This window comes from Phytophthora cinnamomi, assembly GCF_018691715.1.
Source record: "Phytophthora cinnamomi strain GKB4 chromosome Unknown Contig38, whole genome shotgun sequence".
Classification (NCBI taxonomy): Eukaryota; Oomycota; class Peronosporomycetes; order Peronosporales; family Peronosporaceae; genus Phytophthora; species Phytophthora cinnamomi.
In genome coordinates, this window is record NW_027150971.1 from 1,516,708 (window position 1) to 1,534,107 (window position 17,400).

The 17,400-nt window shown below is 54.1% G+C and overlaps 7 protein-coding genes across 7 annotated transcripts; 4 read left to right on the forward strand and 3 right to left on the reverse strand.

Annotated features, from left to right (window-relative positions):
* Positions 1 to 905: 905 nt before the first annotated feature.
* Positions 906 to 2,548, reverse strand: IUM83_03396 (NPP1 protein; the record flags this gene model as incomplete). The annotated part of the gene is made up of 2 exons (XM_067927395.1): positions 906 to 1,870; positions 1,945 to 2,548. The coding sequence occupies 2 exons, from the start codon at positions 2,546 to 2,548 to the stop codon at positions 906 to 908; spliced, it is 1,569 nt and encodes a 522-aa protein (XP_067791925.1).
* A 584-nt stretch (positions 2,549 to 3,132) lies between these two features.
* Positions 3,133 to 5,079, forward strand: IUM83_03397 (Serine protease family S10; the record flags this gene model as incomplete). Its single annotated transcript, XM_067927396.1, has 4 exons — positions 3,133 to 3,201; positions 3,264 to 3,288; positions 3,533 to 4,296; positions 4,351 to 5,079. The coding sequence occupies 4 exons, from the start codon at positions 3,133 to 3,135 to the stop codon at positions 5,077 to 5,079; spliced, it is 1,587 nt and encodes a 528-aa protein (XP_067791739.1).
* Positions 5,080 to 5,274: 195 nt separating this feature from the next.
* Positions 5,275 to 7,791, forward strand: IUM83_03398 (zinc finger bed domain-containing protein 1-like; the record flags this gene model as incomplete). Its single annotated transcript, XM_067927397.1, has 3 exons — positions 5,275 to 5,390; positions 5,510 to 6,030; positions 6,104 to 7,791. 3 exons carry the CDS (start codon positions 5,275 to 5,277, stop codon positions 7,789 to 7,791), a joined length of 2,325 nt encoding a protein of 774 aa, XP_067791748.1.
* On the reverse strand, positions 5,489 to 5,848 carry IUM83_03399 (uncharacterized protein; the record flags this gene model as incomplete). Its single annotated transcript, XM_067927398.1, has 1 exon — positions 5,489 to 5,848. One exon carries the CDS (start codon positions 5,846 to 5,848, stop codon positions 5,489 to 5,491), a length of 360 nt encoding a protein of 119 aa, XP_067791928.1.
* A 2,010-nt stretch (positions 7,792 to 9,801) lies between the features above and the next one.
* Positions 9,802 to 10,995, forward strand: IUM83_03400 (3-ketoacyl-CoA thiolase, mitochondrial; the record flags this gene model as incomplete). Its single annotated transcript, XM_067927399.1, has 1 exon — positions 9,802 to 10,995. The coding sequence occupies one exon, from the start codon at positions 9,802 to 9,804 to the stop codon at positions 10,993 to 10,995; it is 1,194 nt and encodes a 397-aa protein (XP_067791972.1).
* Positions 10,996 to 12,756: 1,761 nt separating this feature from the next.
* On the forward strand, positions 12,757 to 13,656 carry IUM83_03401 (Gag protein; the record flags this gene model as incomplete). Its single annotated transcript, XM_067927400.1, has 2 exons — positions 12,757 to 13,033; positions 13,175 to 13,656. The coding sequence occupies 2 exons, from the start codon at positions 12,757 to 12,759 to the stop codon at positions 13,654 to 13,656; spliced, it is 759 nt and encodes a 252-aa protein (XP_067791785.1).
* Positions 13,657 to 16,725: 3,069 nt separating this feature from the next.
* Positions 16,726 to 17,346, reverse strand: IUM83_03402 (uncharacterized protein; the record flags this gene model as incomplete). The annotated part of the gene is made up of 3 exons (XM_067927401.1): positions 16,726 to 16,959; positions 17,034 to 17,207; positions 17,281 to 17,346. 3 exons carry the CDS (start codon positions 17,344 to 17,346, stop codon positions 16,726 to 16,728), a joined length of 474 nt encoding a protein of 157 aa, XP_067791679.1.
* Between the last annotated feature and the right edge of the window lie 54 nt (positions 17,347 to 17,400).

Consider the following 17,400-nt stretch of genomic DNA (forward strand, 5'->3'; position numbering starts at 1 on the left):
GCACGCATGACAGCATTGGGGGACACCGTCGGCAACGTGGCCTCTTGATGCTGGCCAGGACGACGTTGATATGGAGCGACGACCGCTCGACGCTCCCTTCGCGAACTCTGGCGCTCGCGAAGCGGCCGCCGAGATGGTGGAGACGGAGTTCGTGAACGTCGAGCAGCTGCTGCTTCAGGCAGGACCGGTGACGGAGATCGTGGGCGTGAAGCAGGCGGGTCTTCGAGCAGGACGGGAGACGACGTAGTCGGACTGCGTGGGTTCCACGTAGTCGGCGGGGTTGCAGGCGGGAGAGGATCCATCGTGGTCAGCGTGGGCGCTGCCGCACCAGCCTTCGAAGGCTTCGTCGGCGGAGGGTTCGACATCTCCCTCGGCACGCGAAGGCCGTGCTCTGGCGACATCCACGGCGGCGTGGTGGTCACCGTGGAGCTGGCGGACGAAGAAGACTTGGCTCTCTTAGTCGGCGCTTGGACGCCGCCTCGTTGCAAGTTGGGCGACACGTTCTCGTCGCCGCTCGACGTGTCCACGATACAGCGCGAGCTCCAGTGCACGGTGGAGTGGACGAGATGAACCATGGTTGCTGTGCACGTTAGAGATGTTAGAATAGACTCGACTTGCTCGCTAGTCAAGATACTACGTACCGCATCGCCCCTGTCCTAAGCGAACTGCAATGTATGCAGTTTACGGTACATCTGTTGCCAAGTCTCAGAATTAAATGATAAAAAGTAAAAATTATAATAATTCTTGGTATTTTGGACCAATCAAAAAGTATGGACACGGCGGGAATTGAACCCGCGTCCATCCGCATAAATTGCGGTGCTCTTTCCCAATTGAGCTACGTGTCCAAGCTCGCTTGGTTACCTTCGCAATTAAGTCTCATCAAAGTAATGTGTTGTATTGTGCATCTAGAAAAACTCATCGTCGGAGCTGCTGGAATAATCATCATCACTACAAACTTGTTTGCCTACAGCGCCAAAGGCATCTAACTGAGCCAAAAGATCTGTAATGTGGTCAATGGCTCGATACTCAACTGGAGACTCTACCCTGCGCGTGTCACCTAGCAGCTCTGCGTTCGCAAACCCGCTAACAATCGTCTCTGCACTAAGGTCGTTCCAACTTTCTGCAATCCAAGACGCAATATCAACGCGCTTTGGCGCCACCATTTCGAAAGCTGCGCTCGGTTCTTGTTCTTGGATGCGGCTAATCTCCACTCTAGCAACCTCTTGCATCTCGTTTCTAGAGATGACCGCAATTTGTTCATCAAGCTGACGCCGCTTTTCCGCTCGCTCTTTCTCACGTGCATGATGGTCAACAATCTGAGCGCGGAGGTAGTCAACCCAGCGCTGCCGCAGGCGACTTTTAAATGGCTGGTTCCAGGCCACGTCAGCGGGTTGGCATACATACGTATACCGTGGAGGCACCTTCATCAGTATGACATTGATCGACGCAGCATAGTCCAGCACCTCCTGGGTCCAATGTCCCGAAAAGTCATCCCACAGAAGTAACAGCTTCTCGTCCATGTTATCACGATAGGCGAAATGATACCGCAGAAATTGGAGCGAGATGTAGGAATTCCACCATGCTGTAGGGTTGCCGTAGATGCGACAGCCATGTAGCGCTTGAAGACCAAACATCTCTTTCCACAAACGAACGCTAAAGCCATGCCGAACTGCGTCATTCTCGTCTTGAATGTTCTTATGTCGTGACGTGCCGCACTTGTAAATGACGAACGGCGCATACTGGTTTCCGTGCCAGTCGCCCAGCAACATCACAGTGGCACGCTCCTTGCCCTTGCCGCTACACTTGACCCAAACCGTCTTAGCTCCTTTGCTGGTAATAGTCTTTCTAGGTAGGTACTCGAAGAAGACAGCTAGAACAGCACCACACACACACATCGATTAGTGTAGCTAACAAAACCCAGGTTTATGTAGCTGTTGTTTTTACCGGTTTGATCAGCGTTGTAGACGTTGCTGATTCCGTGCTCAATGATTGCAGCTCGTACCTCCCTGCTAAACTTCTCCTTCGCGAGTGCTGCGTCCTCTGGCGTGGTCTGACCCTGGCGAGTCCGCGCTCGAATAGATAGCTTGTGTCTGCGCATGAACCGACGGCGCCATGAATGAGACGCCTTGAAAATTGCGAGGGACAGTCCTTCGTCGGCTGCAACTTCCAGCGCCTTGTACTTAAGCATCTGGCACGAAACAGGACAGCCATCCTTACGCATAGAGTTGATCCACAGCACAATAGCACCTTCAGCGTCACTAGAGAGGACGGTGCCCTGTCCACTGTAGCGTAGATTCTTGAGGTGACCCTTTCCTTCATCACAGACCGCTACAATGTGACCCTGTTGCTTTTTCCATTTTGAAATCTGCTTCTGTTTCCGCAGAGTATCGGACTCGCTGCAATTTGGGTAGAAGTGTGCAATAGCTTCGTTTACAGAATAGCCAGCAGCCAGGAATTCGAGAAGGCGGCGCTTGTGCGTATAGTCGACTGCAATGCGGGTGTAGCGCTTTGGCTTTTTGCCGGTTCCTGTGGTGCGTGGTCTACCCATAGCACTTTGAACACTGAGAACGAATGGCTGGTGGCAGCCTGTAATTAGCTGGTCAACGTGGAATTTTAACTACAGACATGCGGTGTCAATGCATTGTTTTCATTGGCTAAAATAAAAATTCGCTTAGGACAAAACTTCGCTTAGGACAGGGGCTATGCGGTACGTCTTCTTTGTTGCTGCACGCAGCGCTGCCGAGCACTTGTCACTTGGCCGCGATTTTTCGAAAGGGAGAGGTTGAAGCTGGTGCGCACGAAATGAGTTATGTCGATGATATATGGCAGCGACATCTGCAGAGTGATGGTCTACATATTCTATACAAATTTCAACAATAACTTTTAAGATGGCTACACAAATAAACATAGGGGTAGGGCTGTTTATTGAGACGGTTTTTACGTCTCACGATGTTTATGTCTCGTTATGTCCTGTCATATCTGCTGCATCTATGTTGGGTGATTTCCCTATTTTTGGTAGGCGTCCCCTGGCTGAACCACTCCACATACAGTTGCCGATCACAACGAGAAGAGAACGTCTACGCGTTACTACAGGGATTCCTGGACAAACACCCCGAGTTCGGAGACCGACCGCTGATCATCACAGGCTACGCCGGACACTACATCCCTGCGGCGGTGCACAAGATCCACCGAGCAGCGAAGGTGAGACGTCTCACTTCCAGGGCATCGCCATTAGCAACGGCCTGGCCAATACTGTCGTGCAGGTGAGTTTCCAATGCTCAGGACGCTGTGAGCGGAGCGGACCATGATGGCGTGATGCTGCAGAGCGAGCACGGACTGGGCAGAATGAACAACTCGTTCGGCGTGGAGACGAAAAGTTGGCGAAGCAGTGCACGGCGTACACCGCACACCTAGGGTCGAACCATTCGAGCACTTTGGTTTCCCGTAAACACGGAATGATTGCGAATCGATCGTCAGAGGTATCATTGATACCTTTGATCCACGTCAGTTTATTTCATTTCCCATCTGCCAGCGTCCTGCACACTTGTCTCCATGGCGCACGACGGCGAGAAGACCCGGCTGCTGCCAGCAGTGCAAGCCATCTATGGCTCTACTAGCAACAAACTCAAGATCAAGCGGTGCTTGATCATATTGGGCATTGTGACGACGGTGATTCTGTCTGGATTGAGCGTCTGGAGGTTGTTTTTCGACGACCATGACGACGAGTCTGCGGCGGTGCCTGCCGACGCGTTTATTTGCGGAGATACCAAGAACGAGGCCGGGTACATCAAGCTTGCGAACAAGAAGGACGACAACTACTTCTACTGGTTCTTCGAGGCGAAGCACAACGCGAGCACGGCGCCATTGGTCATTTGGCTGACGGGAGGGCCTGGGGGATCCAGTTTGCTGGCGCTGTTCAACGAGAACGGTCCTTGCCTCATTCAGCCTGACCTTACAACAAAGGTTCACCCGTACTCTTGGACGTACGAGGCTAACATGATCTGGTTGGATCAGCCCTCTGGGGTTGGATTCTCCTACAGTTCTGGAGGCGACCGCGACTACAATGAAAACGATGTGGGCGAGAACTTGTTCTGGTTCTTGCAAGGGTTCCTTGAGAGGCACCCGGAGTTTGATGGGCGGGAGTTCTTTTTGACAGGGGAGAGCTACGCCGGTCACTATCTTCCCGCAGCAGCGCACCACATTTGGGAGCAGAGCCGGAGGAACGATTCGGAGGAAAAGAAGATCAACTTGCAAGGAATCGCGATTGGAAATGGCTGGACAGACCCCATTATTCAGGTGTGTGCGATCTTGCTTTCGTACACGTAGCTTCTAATCTCAACTTTTCTGTAGTACTCTCATTCTGCAGATATGCTGGATAACCCTTACAATATCACGCTGCTGCACGAGGAAGCTGCCCAGCAGCTAAAGATTGATACCGTGGAATGCCTCGAGAAAGCGCGAGATTGTCAGCAAAACCCGACCGATGCAGTCTGTGATGAATCAGCACCATTCTGTTTCGACCACTTAGTTGGGCCGTTCTCGGAGAAAATCACCGGACGTAACCCATACGACATCAGAGAACATTGCGACTGGGTGGAGTATGGATTTTGTCATGGTGTGCCACTAATCGAAGGCTTCCTCAAGCAAGACGTGGTGCGCAAGTACCTAAACGTCGATCGTGATTGGGTGGGTGGAAGCGAAGACGTGGACGCAGACTTCACTGTCGACTTCCTGCAGTCATTTTCTGGCAACGTCGCCGATCTTCTCAACGACGGAGTCCGCGTGCTTCTCTACGTCGGGGACGCTGATCTCATGTGCAACTGGTTCGGCAATAAAGCCTGGATCGACGCGCTTGAATGGAAAGGCAAATATAACTTCAACTTGGCCGAGGAGAAGCCGTTCCTGGCTCGAGACGTGGTACACCCCCCTGCCGAATTGACGAATGCCGGAGTGGCGAGAGCGTTCGAGAACCTGGCTCTGGTTCGCGTGTTCAACGCTGGCCACATGGTCCCGACGCACCAGCCTGCGGCTTCGTTGGACCTCATCAACAGGTTCTTCAAGAACGAGGCGCTGGCTTAGAATGGCAACTGGCAAGTAACTTAGTGTAGGTTAATACAGAGACCATCAAGCTGTGAAAAAAGTCAAGTTGAAGTGGGGTTGTGTGCGCCACACAAAATGGGCTGACCCGCCGTTCGAAAACGGGTGGGAATGGCGGGAGCCAGTCGAACCCGTTTACCCCTTTCCATACAATTGGCGAGTGTCCCATTTCGTCCAATGAGCGGTCTCAACCCGTCAAGGGAGCCGCCGCCTGTGAGTTGCAAACCCGCGCACCCGGCATCGATCGCTCGGGTCACTGGTGAATTGCTCGCTTGGTCGCAGCCAAGTGCCGAGTGCGTACCGTATTCCTGCCTGCGCGCGTGTACACTAATTCGTAATACCTCGTCACTAATTGCCGCGCGACGCTTAACTCGCCGCGTAATTCGCACCTTTACTTCGTAAAAACCCGCAGCGCAACACGCAGCGGAGCGACACAGCGCGGCCACGACGGCGGCGCCTGGACCACGGTGGACGAGCACAGCTGGGCGAGCGCCGAGATCCCCGCGCGGGGCGCAGAGGCGGGCAAGATTGAGGCCGTCGGTGTCGGCGCCGGTGGGCTGCCCGCCAAGCGCGCGGACGCCATGCCGGCGGCGTTCGAGGAGGAGACGGTGCGCAAGAAGAAGCTCACGAGCGTCGTGTGGGAGACCTTCACGCCCGTGTCCAGCAGCGGCCTGCGCGACGGCCTCATCGACTCGGCCAAGTGCTCGGTGTGCAATAAGATCTTCAGCACGAGGCACGGCACGTCGTCCATGATGCGCCACGCCAAGCGGCACAACGAGTTCCCGAACGGCACGCCCACGGGCAAGCGCGGCAAGAAGAGCGCCAACGGAGCGGCGGCCAATGGTGCGCCGGTGGCCATTGCAGCTGGGAAGAAGCCCGCGGCATTGCAGAAGAAGGAGACGGTCGTGGTGCAGCTGGACGAACAGGCAGCAGGTAAAATGGATGGCGCGCAGCGGCCTGGGAGGTGCTCGAGGGGGATATTGACGTCGTGTTGGGTTGGTCGCAGGCTTGAAGCGACAAAGGTTACGGAATTTAAGCAGCGCGCTGATCGAGTGGATCGTGGAAGACCAACAGGACCTTGGGGTGTTGCAGCATGAAAAGTTCCTGGACGTGCTGGCGGCGGCCGGGATGAGGCCGGTGATCCCTCCGCTGGATACGTTGCAGAAAGCTATGGAGAGGAAGTACTACGCGTTGTTCGCGCGCGTGGGTGAGTATATCAGTCGCTCGGCAGTCGGTCGGATCACGTTTTCGTGTGATACGTGGTCGGGGCTGGTGTACAAAGGATATGTGGCCATTCATCTGCACTGGATCAATGCCGAGTGGGAGTATAAAACCATCCAAGTTGGCCTGGAAGGCTGTCCACCGGAGTTCAACGCATATTTCATGTCGGACTTGCTGTTCAATGTGCTTCAGATCAACTGGGGTCTCGGCAACAAGTTGCTCTGCGGCGTCACGCCAATGGGCAACGAGTCTGCTGTGGGCATGGGCTTCCTGCGTGAGAAGATCAAGGGGATGATAGGAATAGATAACATTTCCCCGGACTGGAACGTGACGTGTTTGGGCCATCTCATTCACGTCGGCGTGCTCGCAGCGCTGAAGGAGATCCGACACGAGATAGTCAAGCTCCGCTCGCTGCTTTCGCTGCTGAAGTCTGCGACCGAGAACCAGGAGCACCTCACGCTGCGCACAACCGATATGGGCTTACCTTACCCAGAGTCATTACCCAACCTTGACTCACCCAAGAACTGGACGACAACTATCACAATGATCTTGGAATGCGCCAAAATCAAGGACACCATCAATGCCCTCTATGGCGACGCTACCAACGGAATGAACGTGTTCCTGTTAGAAGAGATCGAGTGGGACTTGCTAGTGTGGGTAGCCACCTTTCTGCAGAAGTGTATGCAGATGGCGACGTGCCAGAGCGACGAGAAGCACATTTCGCTGAGCACCTCCATCAATGTCTGCAAGGCGATCGTGGGGCTTTGCGAGAGTACCGCTGCGTCGGCTTCAGACTTCACTGCGAGTGCTTACACCAAGATTCAGACGGTGTGCTTGAAGGTGAAAGCAAGCCTCGAGTCGTACCACACCGAGCACTCATCGCCATACTTCCGGCTGGCAAAAATTCTAGACCCGCGGTTCTCAAACGAGTCCGTGGACAAGGCTGCGAAGAAGACATTTTTGCGAGAAATGTTGCGCACGAACGTCTACGACTCTTTGTCGGACGCACGGCTGGATGAGGACCACGCGCGGCATGATGCTTCGGCTGCGTACACAACGTTCGAGAAGCTACTGGATATTGGCGAGGGCATGCCCGACTACACCATCGACGGCGACGAGGTAGATCGTTTCTTCGACGCAACACTCATTCGCGACAAGCGGTCAGACCCGTTCTTGTGGTGGAAGTCGAATGAAACGCGCTTCCCGTCGCTAGCAAAGCTCGCTCGAGATATCCTGTCGATCCCCGCGACCGCTGTGCCTAGTGGCGCCGTGTTCACCCAGGCGAGCTACGCCCGCGCCCTTAACGCAGACGTCATGGAGACGACCAAGCTGTTCAAGTTCAACGAGCTTGCACGGGCATGGCAGATCGAGCGCCAGAACTTCGGACGCAAGCGGCGTCGCGACTCTTTTGACTACTTGGACCCCCCGCTGGAGCCCCCAGCCAAATTGGCGTCATATGAAGAAAGTATTTAGGTAATCGACGACAACAACGATCGAAACTCAAGTGCCACCCAGCGCAGCATGCATTGCGATCGTCCAGCGATCCGTTCTCTATGCCACGCACAACATTTTTGCCCCACTATGTCGAGTAGATAAGAAGAATCTCGTACACCTGCCACCAGTTGCTTTCGTCTTCACTTGTACTAGCAGCAGCGTTGAAGTTGCGTCAAAAGTAGTAAATTTAATCAAGGCTAGTAGTGCTGATGATGGAGACGTAGTAGTAGTCCATATTCGATGGTTAAATCTACATGAACGATATAATTCATACATAATCATATGCCCAATGTCCACGTATGTATAGAACTTGCAAAAATAATATCTTTCAGCATTACTAATATCCGGTTTTAGGCGGCAGTAGTACTACAACCGAATAATACAGTATTCAATAGTAATAGTATTTTGCTGGACTCAATACACTAATATAGTGCTCAGAGAGTGCTATTCGCGAGTTAACACCAACCGACACCATGCAATTCAAAATTGATTGGTTCTCGATCCGTCGCTCTGAGAAGATCACCAGTTCTGAAACCGTGTCATAATTCGACAAACGAAGTATGGCCTGCGCTGTGAACGGTTGCCAGGGGGGTGACGATCTTAAACGAGGTCCGTGTTGTGTAAGTTCCAAGCTCATACACCACATATGCGCTATCGGTGTGTATGAAGGTCCAAACTAAGCCGTGCTAAAAGCACGGAGAAGCTCTGAATTTTATCGTGAAGTAGGTTCTGCTTCTAAGCTACACAACCTCTCTGTTTCTGCCAGTGCCTCTTGTGTTGCACCGAAATTCATTCTACTATATTCGAGGGTTGGTACTAATATCGATTTCACCCCTTAAGTAATATCAATAACTCGTGAGACAGTTTTGGTTTACTACGTGTATTAATCTGACTACTTGGGTGCGAATATAAATAATATAATTACTAATAGTAAAGTTTAACTACTAAAATGGGTAAAATAACTACCACAGATGCCGCTCGCATTTCCTCATCTGCTCAATCTCTTCGTCGTTGTGATAAAGAACTAACTAATGCTGGGCGCGCTCATTGCTCGTATGTGTGCTGAGAGGACTCATTCCAAACGAACTTGTCGAAATGACTATCTCTTGAAATGCTGTTGAGGAGCAATGAGCGTCCCGAGCTCGGGAGGTTTTGTAATGACCAGTATCAGCCGAAAACCCAACACCAGATTCACAACTCGCTGTTGTTTGAGTAAGGTTGTCAGATACCGCGAGAGTAGCGTCACCCACCTCCGTGGCCTGACTCGACACTGATATCCCTTGGCTGCTTGCTCGGGAGGGCTCACCGTCCAGTTGGTCGAATGATCTAAAACACACCCTGGCCTGCAAAATCTTAGCATATAGGTGACCGCGTTAGATGCTAGCAAACCATGGACTCTAGTAGTGTTAGCCGTCCAGTTTGGAAAGATCAGCCTCACCCCAGAGTTCATTCCTGCAGGCATGATGAATAAGATGACTGCAGATGCAACAAGGCGCCGTTTCCGTCACATCATGCAAACTGCAATCGGCATTGGAGCACCTCACTCGGACCCGGTTGCGATCTTCAGGGAGGAAATCGCAAAATGAGCGAGAGAATACGACAGAGCAGCTCGGCAACCACCCATTTGCCACCCATTGCGCGCGTCCTTTGAAGATATTGACCTTGAACATCATCCTGGATTTTAGTAGGGTGTTTAGTAGCTTTTTTAGTACTAATATCGTGAACCCCTCCTACAAAGTCTATTTTAGTACTAGCGACTATACGTGGAATTGTACTAATACTATTAGTTTTAGTACTATACTAGTAGTTGTTTGTAGTACTAATCGTGATTTTACTACCAATTCCTGCCTGTCCTGTTCACGTCAGCATCCCGGTGCAACTTCAACGGGCGTCGACGTCAGTCGTAGGGCCTCCTGTAGCATTCCCCGATCTTCCCGCGTCTCGCCAGGTCTCCTCCTCCGCCTCCTCCATTCCCCGCCCTCGCACATCATGGTGCTCAAGAACGTGTACATCGTGGCGGCCAAGCGCACGCCCTTCGGCAACTTCGGCGGCAAGCTCAAGGACGTGACGGCCACGGACCTGTGCGCGCACGCGGCCAAGGCGACTCTGGCCGCCGCCAAGCTGGACCCGGCGCTCGTGGACATGGTGCAGGTGGGCAACGTGGCGCCCACGTCTCCGGACGGCGCGTACATCGCGCGCCACGTGCAGCTCAAGGCCGGCGTGCCCATCGAGAAGCCGGCGCTCACCATCAACCGCCTCTGCGGCAGCGGCTTCCAGTCGGTCGTGGGCGGCATGCACGAGATCTTGCTGGGCGAGGCGGACGTGGCGCTCTGCGGCGGCGCCGAGAACATGTCGCAGAGCCCGCTGGCCGTGTACGGCCACCAGGCGCGCTTCGGCGTGGGCCTGGGCGCCGGCCTCAACCTGCAGGACACGCTCTGGTCGGCGCTCACCGACTCGTACGTCAAGACGCCCATGGGCATGACGGCCGAGAACCTTGCGGACAAGCACGGCATCACGCGCGAGCAGTGCGACGCCTTCGGGCTGCGCAGCCAGACCCGCTGGGCCGAGGCGCAGGCCGCCGGCTGGTTCGACGCCGAGCTGGCGCCGCTGGAGGTCAAGGCCGGGCGCAAGACCGAGGAGTTCACCGTGGACGAGTCCCCGCGCACCGTGGACATGGCCAAGCTGGCCAAGCTCAAGCCCGTGTTCAAGAAGGACGGCGTGGTCACGGCCGGCAACGCCTCGGGCATCTCGGACGGCGCCGGAGCCGTGCTGCTGGCCAACGAGGAGGCTGTGAAGAAGCACAACCTGACCCCCCTGGCGCGCGTCGTGAGCTACCAGGTGTCGGGCGTGGACCCTACCATCATGGGCATCGGCCCCGTGCCCGCCATCACGGGCGCGCTCAAGCGTGCGGGGCTTAAGAAGTCAGACATCGATATCTACGATATTAATGAGGCCTTTGCCGCCCAGTGGCTCGCGTGCGTCAAGGAGCTGGAGCTTGACCCGGACATTGTGAACCAGTGCGGAGGTGCCATTGCACTAGGACACCCCCTGGGTGCCTCGGGTAGCCGCATCACGGCGCACCTCGCGCACGCACTGCAGCGCACGGGCAAGAAGTACGCGGTGGGCTCGGCTTGCATTGGCGGCGGACAGGGCATTGCGCTTGTACTGGAGAACACGGCATAAACCTTTTTCTAGTGAAGAGAACTGGTGGCTGCGGAGGGCAGTCACCCAAGTACCAGAAAAATAATCAGGTGGATATGATCAATTCGCAGTTCGAAGAACTGTCGTTTGGGGCTATCAAGTAACATTGGTGCAACATTCTCCTGCTCATCGAGTAACATAGGTGCAACCAGCCATCTCTCGAATACACGTACAAGGCGGTTAAACATCAACAACGCATACAGTCGTCCAGAGATCTACGACTGTACTTCGACATTCGACAACTCGTGGGCCACGAGGGACGTGCTGTTCTCGTCGCTGCAGGGACAGTGCGCCTTCATGATGCCGCCGCCGCACCGGCTGCGCCGCCCACTCACTACAGCCACCCGGCCAGTTTCTTCGTCTCGCTCATCGACGAGCCCGTGAACACCTACGTCTCGCGTCGTTTCTCGTTCGGCTTTCTCGACTTTATCTCCCTTTACTCCTACCCTTGCTCAGTGGTCCAAGTGGCTGCTAATTATTAGTATTTGTTACTCTACCACTATCCGCCTGATCAGTAGCTGTGGCCCCTATTTTCACATGCCATTAGTATTGTTCAGCTGTTACCATCGGCACAACGGGTATGCTTTCCTGTTAACCTGGTAAATTTCATATGCTATTTCGTTGTTTACCTAGACCAAGTCGTAGATGGATCCAGGAAACACTGCTTGTTGGCCGGTAAACGTGGGAGTGCGGAGTGGGCTAGCCTGTTAAGTTTCGTCCTACCAACATGTATTGGCGTGTGCGTCTATTCTTTTTGCGAGCTGTGCACGCCCTGATATTTATTCTCGTACATGTGCTAGTCACAGCCACCCTCGTCCTCACTGACCACTGCTTAAATGTTTTAGTTGCCATGTTCGGATGAAGTATATCATACACTTCATCCGAACACGGTGACAATATACATAAGATATACTGTATATCTACTACATTGTGCTCATGGTATGCTTTTCGATAACAGGGTTTAAGGTCAACAGATATGCAGTGCTGATTCTCTGTCGATATGCAACAGATAAATAGTGCTTGCAACAGGCGAGCAGTGACTGTGGAGGCCCAACAGACGAGCAGGGGAGAACATCAGGTAATAATTATTTTCCGGTCCAAGCCTCCAACATCAGCATTGCAAGAAGAAAAACGGTTATGCGCTCTATCCGCTGCCGTTGTGCAATTTTTTTAATACCAATTAATCTATTCCTTTTCAGCGTATATGTCGTTTGTTTCAACCTTCGAACTGCGCCTCCCCCCCGGGTCCACCACCCGGGTCCCCGAATGATCTCTTGGCTTGAAATGCCTGCGGTCGAGACCTTCCGAACCGGGGTTGTTCATACGGAGAAATCATGTACTAGGTGTTCTGAAAAAAAAAAGATCGTTCGGGGACAACTCTCCATATGTAACGGGGTTACACGAGGGGTTACCCTCTTGGTGTAGCTTACACAAGGGTTACCCCTGGATGAAGTACGGCCGCGGGCCAACCATTACGAATGAACTAGAGCTAGTTATAGCTGATAGTGAAGTGCAGATACTTCCACCTTAGACGGCGAAGCCGCAGTAAAGAAATCAGTTCAGTTTGCCTTTTGCAAGGAAGTCTTTGTGACTTGTTCTGAGCAGGTCCTCGGATAGGACCCTGCTGGACTCTCGGAGTCGTTAAACCTTCCTCTGTGCAAGGAGCTACGGCAGCCCCGCTGCACTTGGTAGCACTTGTAGTCAATCCCTCACCTGAGTCTGCCAGACTGTACCTCTGTGAGGATGGAATACGCTGCGTTCGCGAACCTGGCCCCAGGCCAACAGGAGGCGCTTAAAAAGCTGGTGTCCTTGTTGGGACCGGAGGGCGTAGCGCACCTAGCCTCGCAAGGCCCGGACGCGATTAACGCGCGTCTGGAGGCGTTCTCAAGTTTTGAGAATGCTCTGCTGGAGCACATCCAGCAACGGATGAACGCGACGACACCTACGATGGTGTCGTCCGCGCCGCAGAGCGGGTCTTTTAGACCCAAACCACTCATGTTGAGTGTCAAGACGTTTGAAGGTCTAGAGGGAGAAAATCCCTTACTCTGGATTCGAGAGATCGAGATGGCCATGGGCTCCGCCCTGCTTCAATCGGAGCACCAGCGCGTAGCGCTTGCCATCTCCAAGCTCAGTGGACGAGCACGCGAGTAGGTGCTTGCAGGCGGGTCGTCGGTGGACCAAGCCTTCCCGACATGGGATGAGCTCAAGCGACAGCTCTCGCGAGTGTTCTCGCCACCGAACCACGCGTACCGCGTACGCTCCAAGTTCTTGGCCACTCGCCAAGGGAAGAAGGATTTGGTGGACTACGTCCAAGAGCTGCGCACGCTCATTGCGAGTATGTTCGCTGAGCCTCTGCCGGAGCCGGTCACCGTCACGGTGTTCATGGATTGTCTTCGGACAGGAGTGGCTCGCACGGAAGTCTTCCGCACCCGCCCTACATCGTTTGAGGAAGCCGTTGCCGTGACAATGAATGCCGAGTACAACTTCAAGTCGGCTCGCATGGGCTGGAGCGCGGCACAGACGAGCATATCGGCTGGCCCCGAGCCCATGGACCTCAGCTACACTGAAGACGAAGAAGCAGAGCTGCTGAGCAGCGCCGTGGTATTCGCAGGTGCTTCACCTGCGGAAGCACCGACCACTTGAGGCCAGGTTGTCCGCTGCGCAAGCCGCAATATGCTCGCTCGAGCCGAAGAACCGCTTCGGACCGGATGTCGGGTTCGTCGCGGGGAAACGGCGACACCCAGTAGGCGCGGGGCGGCCTGCTGGGGAAGAACTAAGTTCTGTTGAGCCTCAGAGAAGTGGAGGTCAGCAGGGCTTAGCCCCGAAGAGAGCCGTACTCTCTAGCACGGAATGGAAATGCAAGCCGGGCTTGCTGGTCATCCAAGCAACTGTGAAGGGCTTTGAAAAGCCGCGGACGTTCCTGATTGGTTCGGAGGCGTCTGGCAATTACGTCAGGCGCTCCACAGTTGATGGAAGTCAGCTGTATGCTGAGGCGCTGCGAGCGCGTACGCGTAACATTGTCATTGTCCGTCTAGCGACGGGCACTCGTGTCACGGTGCCCAAAGTCCCCATGGATTTGGGCGTAAAGTTCCTTGACTTTGACAGCTCGGAACGCTGTCTAGTCTTGGACTTGGATTCGAGGTATGACCTCATCCTTGGTATGGCGTGGTTAGAACGCCACGAGCTATTGATCGACTGGAGGTCGAAGACGTTAGGCGCTACGCGCTTCTCTCCTGGTGGATCTTTGGCGAGTCGTGAACCCACCTCTACTAGGACGCAGAAGCGCTTTTGGCGCGAGCACTGGACCGAGTCGGTCAACGTGATTGATATCGGAGTTTCCGAGTTGGTGGACACTGGGTGTGTCGAGAGGGAGCGTTCCGAGCGTGACTCGGGCGCTGAACGTGAAGCGGCACGACTTCCGCGGAGCGGTGATAGCCAGGAGGGCGAGGCACTGTTGTGTGCTACTGAAAGCAAGGTCGGCACGATGCCGAGGAGCCAGGGGCGATGCCCGGCTGAGGGATGTGGAGCGGTACTAATTCCGCTGAGCGGGAGCGCGCCTGAGGGCGGCGCCTTGCTGCGTGCCAGCGTTGGCACGGTCGGTATGATGCCGAGGAACTGTGGAGTGGCACATAATCCACTGAGTGGAGGCTGTGGATCGCGCAGCACTTCGTTGGGTGTCGGTCGAGACACCGGAGCTCTTCCAGAGCTGAATGAGGTGGCAACACCTGGCGCCGGTAGAGGCGCGAATTTGAAGGTATCTTCGCGACGAACCACGTCGGCGAAGAGGAGGCAGCGGCGCCGTGCGCTGGCTTCGAGGTGCAAGGCGTCTGAACTCGCACGAGTCGGGAATGGTGTGTCGAGCGGCATGGCTCCACGCGAGAGCGAGCGGCTCTACACACTTGTGAATGGGGTGACGGGCGACGTCGACGGGAACATCAGTCTCGACGCCCTGCCCGAGTTTGAGGCTCTCTTGGAGCAGGACGAGATGTCCTTGGTCGAGTTTAGTGAGGCCTTGAAGGCTGGTGAATTGGCCGAGGTGGTTGTGATACGGCCTGAAGAAGAATTAAACTCGTCCTCGCTTCTTGATGAAGCTGTCCTCGAGGACACCAAGAAGGTGCCGAATGCGCGTAGCGGGTCCGCGATCCTGAAGGACCCTTCGGATCCCTTCTACCCGGTGGTAAAGGAGTACCAGGATGTGGTCTCCAAGGACCCGCCCTCGGGGCTCCCTCCGGATCGAGGTGTGCGTCACGAGATTTACCTTGTTCCCGGAACGAAATACTGTGTGGCCTTTACCGAAGGCGCAGTGCGACATAATTGACGCGTTCTTCCGTGCGAAGCACGAGGCAGGCGTGGTGCGCGAGAGCAAGTCTCCGCACTCCACGCCCATCTTCTGTGTCAGAAAGCCGAATGGCAAGTGGCGCATCATGCATGCTTTTAACCCCCCCAGCGCGAGCGTTCTGAGTTCCCACCGTTGGCCGAAACCCTATACACGTTATCGTTTTATCTAGTGATTGGCACCTATAATGTAGTCCATACTTATCCAATCGTGTATTGGCAAAAGTCAGTACGTGCCCCTAACCCGTAGTTGCTAGCCCAGCTATAATGTGTATTAAGCACGGTAACGTGTCTGCTCAATACACCATACACAGACTAATGTGTCCAACAAGAGCAAAAACAGCACAGTCGCGAGTTAAAACCTGAGCAAGTAGTTGTCGATATTTAGAGATTCAAGTCAGATGACAATCGATAACGCGGGTGTATATTGAAATCAAGTCAAAGAAAGAGCCAGATGAGCTACAGAACAAACTACATTGCGTTTCGCCGAGCGCGCTTACGCTGCTGCGCGGCGCTTCCAACCCCATCGCTCGTTCCTGAGCCGCCATCACTGTTACTGTAGTCGTCGCCACTCGCCACCTCCGCCGCCGCCGGCTTCCGCGCGCGGATCTTTCGCTTGGTAATAGATGGCGGGATCAAGGTACCATTGGCTTGTCCTTCATTAGACGCGCATGCGATTGAAGCTCGATCTTGATGGTAATATGGCTTCATCGAAGGCCATGACGGGCGGTGGGATGAAGTTGGCTTGAAATGATTCTTGTAGAATGTCAATCACTGGACGAAGTTCCATGCACGATCATTTGCAGCATGTGGATCTTCATTGCTACTAAAAATGCAGGTTTCTGGATATATGGGTGAAACGATCACGCGTCATGTAGGGGTTGAAACAGCCACGTGATATGGCTCCTTCGTCAGTAGTTCTCCAGTGATGCTCAAACTTCTCCTTCTTCGGCGCAATGGTGCTGGCGATCAGCAAGCCAATAAATACACATAAATCCCTACCAGAGATATCCTTTGTAGACTGTAGGAACTCCTTTATTTGTTGCGGCGTCTGAACTTCGAAGTCCGGGTGTTTCTCCTTTCGCACCTGCTGCTTGGCGTACTGGGTAGCCACCCGCTGGTCCAGGTGGTCCTTGAAGTAGTCATCGCTTGCGCCGGCGATTACCTCCCACAAATGCGGTGGGGCAAAGCGAAAGAAAGCCCCGGATGGGGTCAGTGCGGCAGCAAGTGCATCAGCCGTAGGTCCATGTTCTCCACCATAGATATTAGGGTAGTCTTCTTGTATCCAGCCGTGTGGCCGTGCGTCATACGGCTCGTGCATGTACGGAAAGGGTGTCACATTCGTCGGTTCAGTCCATCCGTTGAACTTCATGTCAGCTAGAACGTCCGCGTGTACACCGCCGCGGGCGATCTCAGACAGCCTTCCCACCGTTTTGACCAGCGATGGGTTGAAAAGGAGGTCTGGTGCCGAAGCAGACTCCTCTGCAGCTGGTTCCGGGAGGCCAACTTCTTCGTCTTCATCGTACATCGACTTGGCTTCATTTTCACCGTCTGAATCCAGTACTTTGTAGTCACCAACGTCTTCTCCAGGTTGCATGATGTTTGGGTCATCTGTACGATACACGATAGAAGTTCGTAAGATGTATTCGTATCTTGTATGTACATGTATGTAACAATAGGCTTACCAATAGAAACTGAGGTGCATTCTTCCTCGTATATTTCTTCTTCATCTTTCGCTTCGTCTTCAGAGCCGTAATTGTCACTTTCTTCGCTCGCAGGCGGGTCATATTTGCTGCTCGAGTCAGCTCGACCAAAAGCCAGGCGAAGGTTTCGCGTTGGTGTTTGAACTGACGCCGATCCTACAAAACAAATCAAACACACTTAAACCATCGGTACCTAAACACACGGCCTTACAATGCTTGATTTCCTTACTCGCTGCAGCCGCCACCCTTGATGTCGAAGCCGATGATACATGGCTCGAAACGTGATCGCCGTCATCGCGTCCGACGTGAGGAGATATCGGAATGAAATCTCCAACACGATCACGGCTTG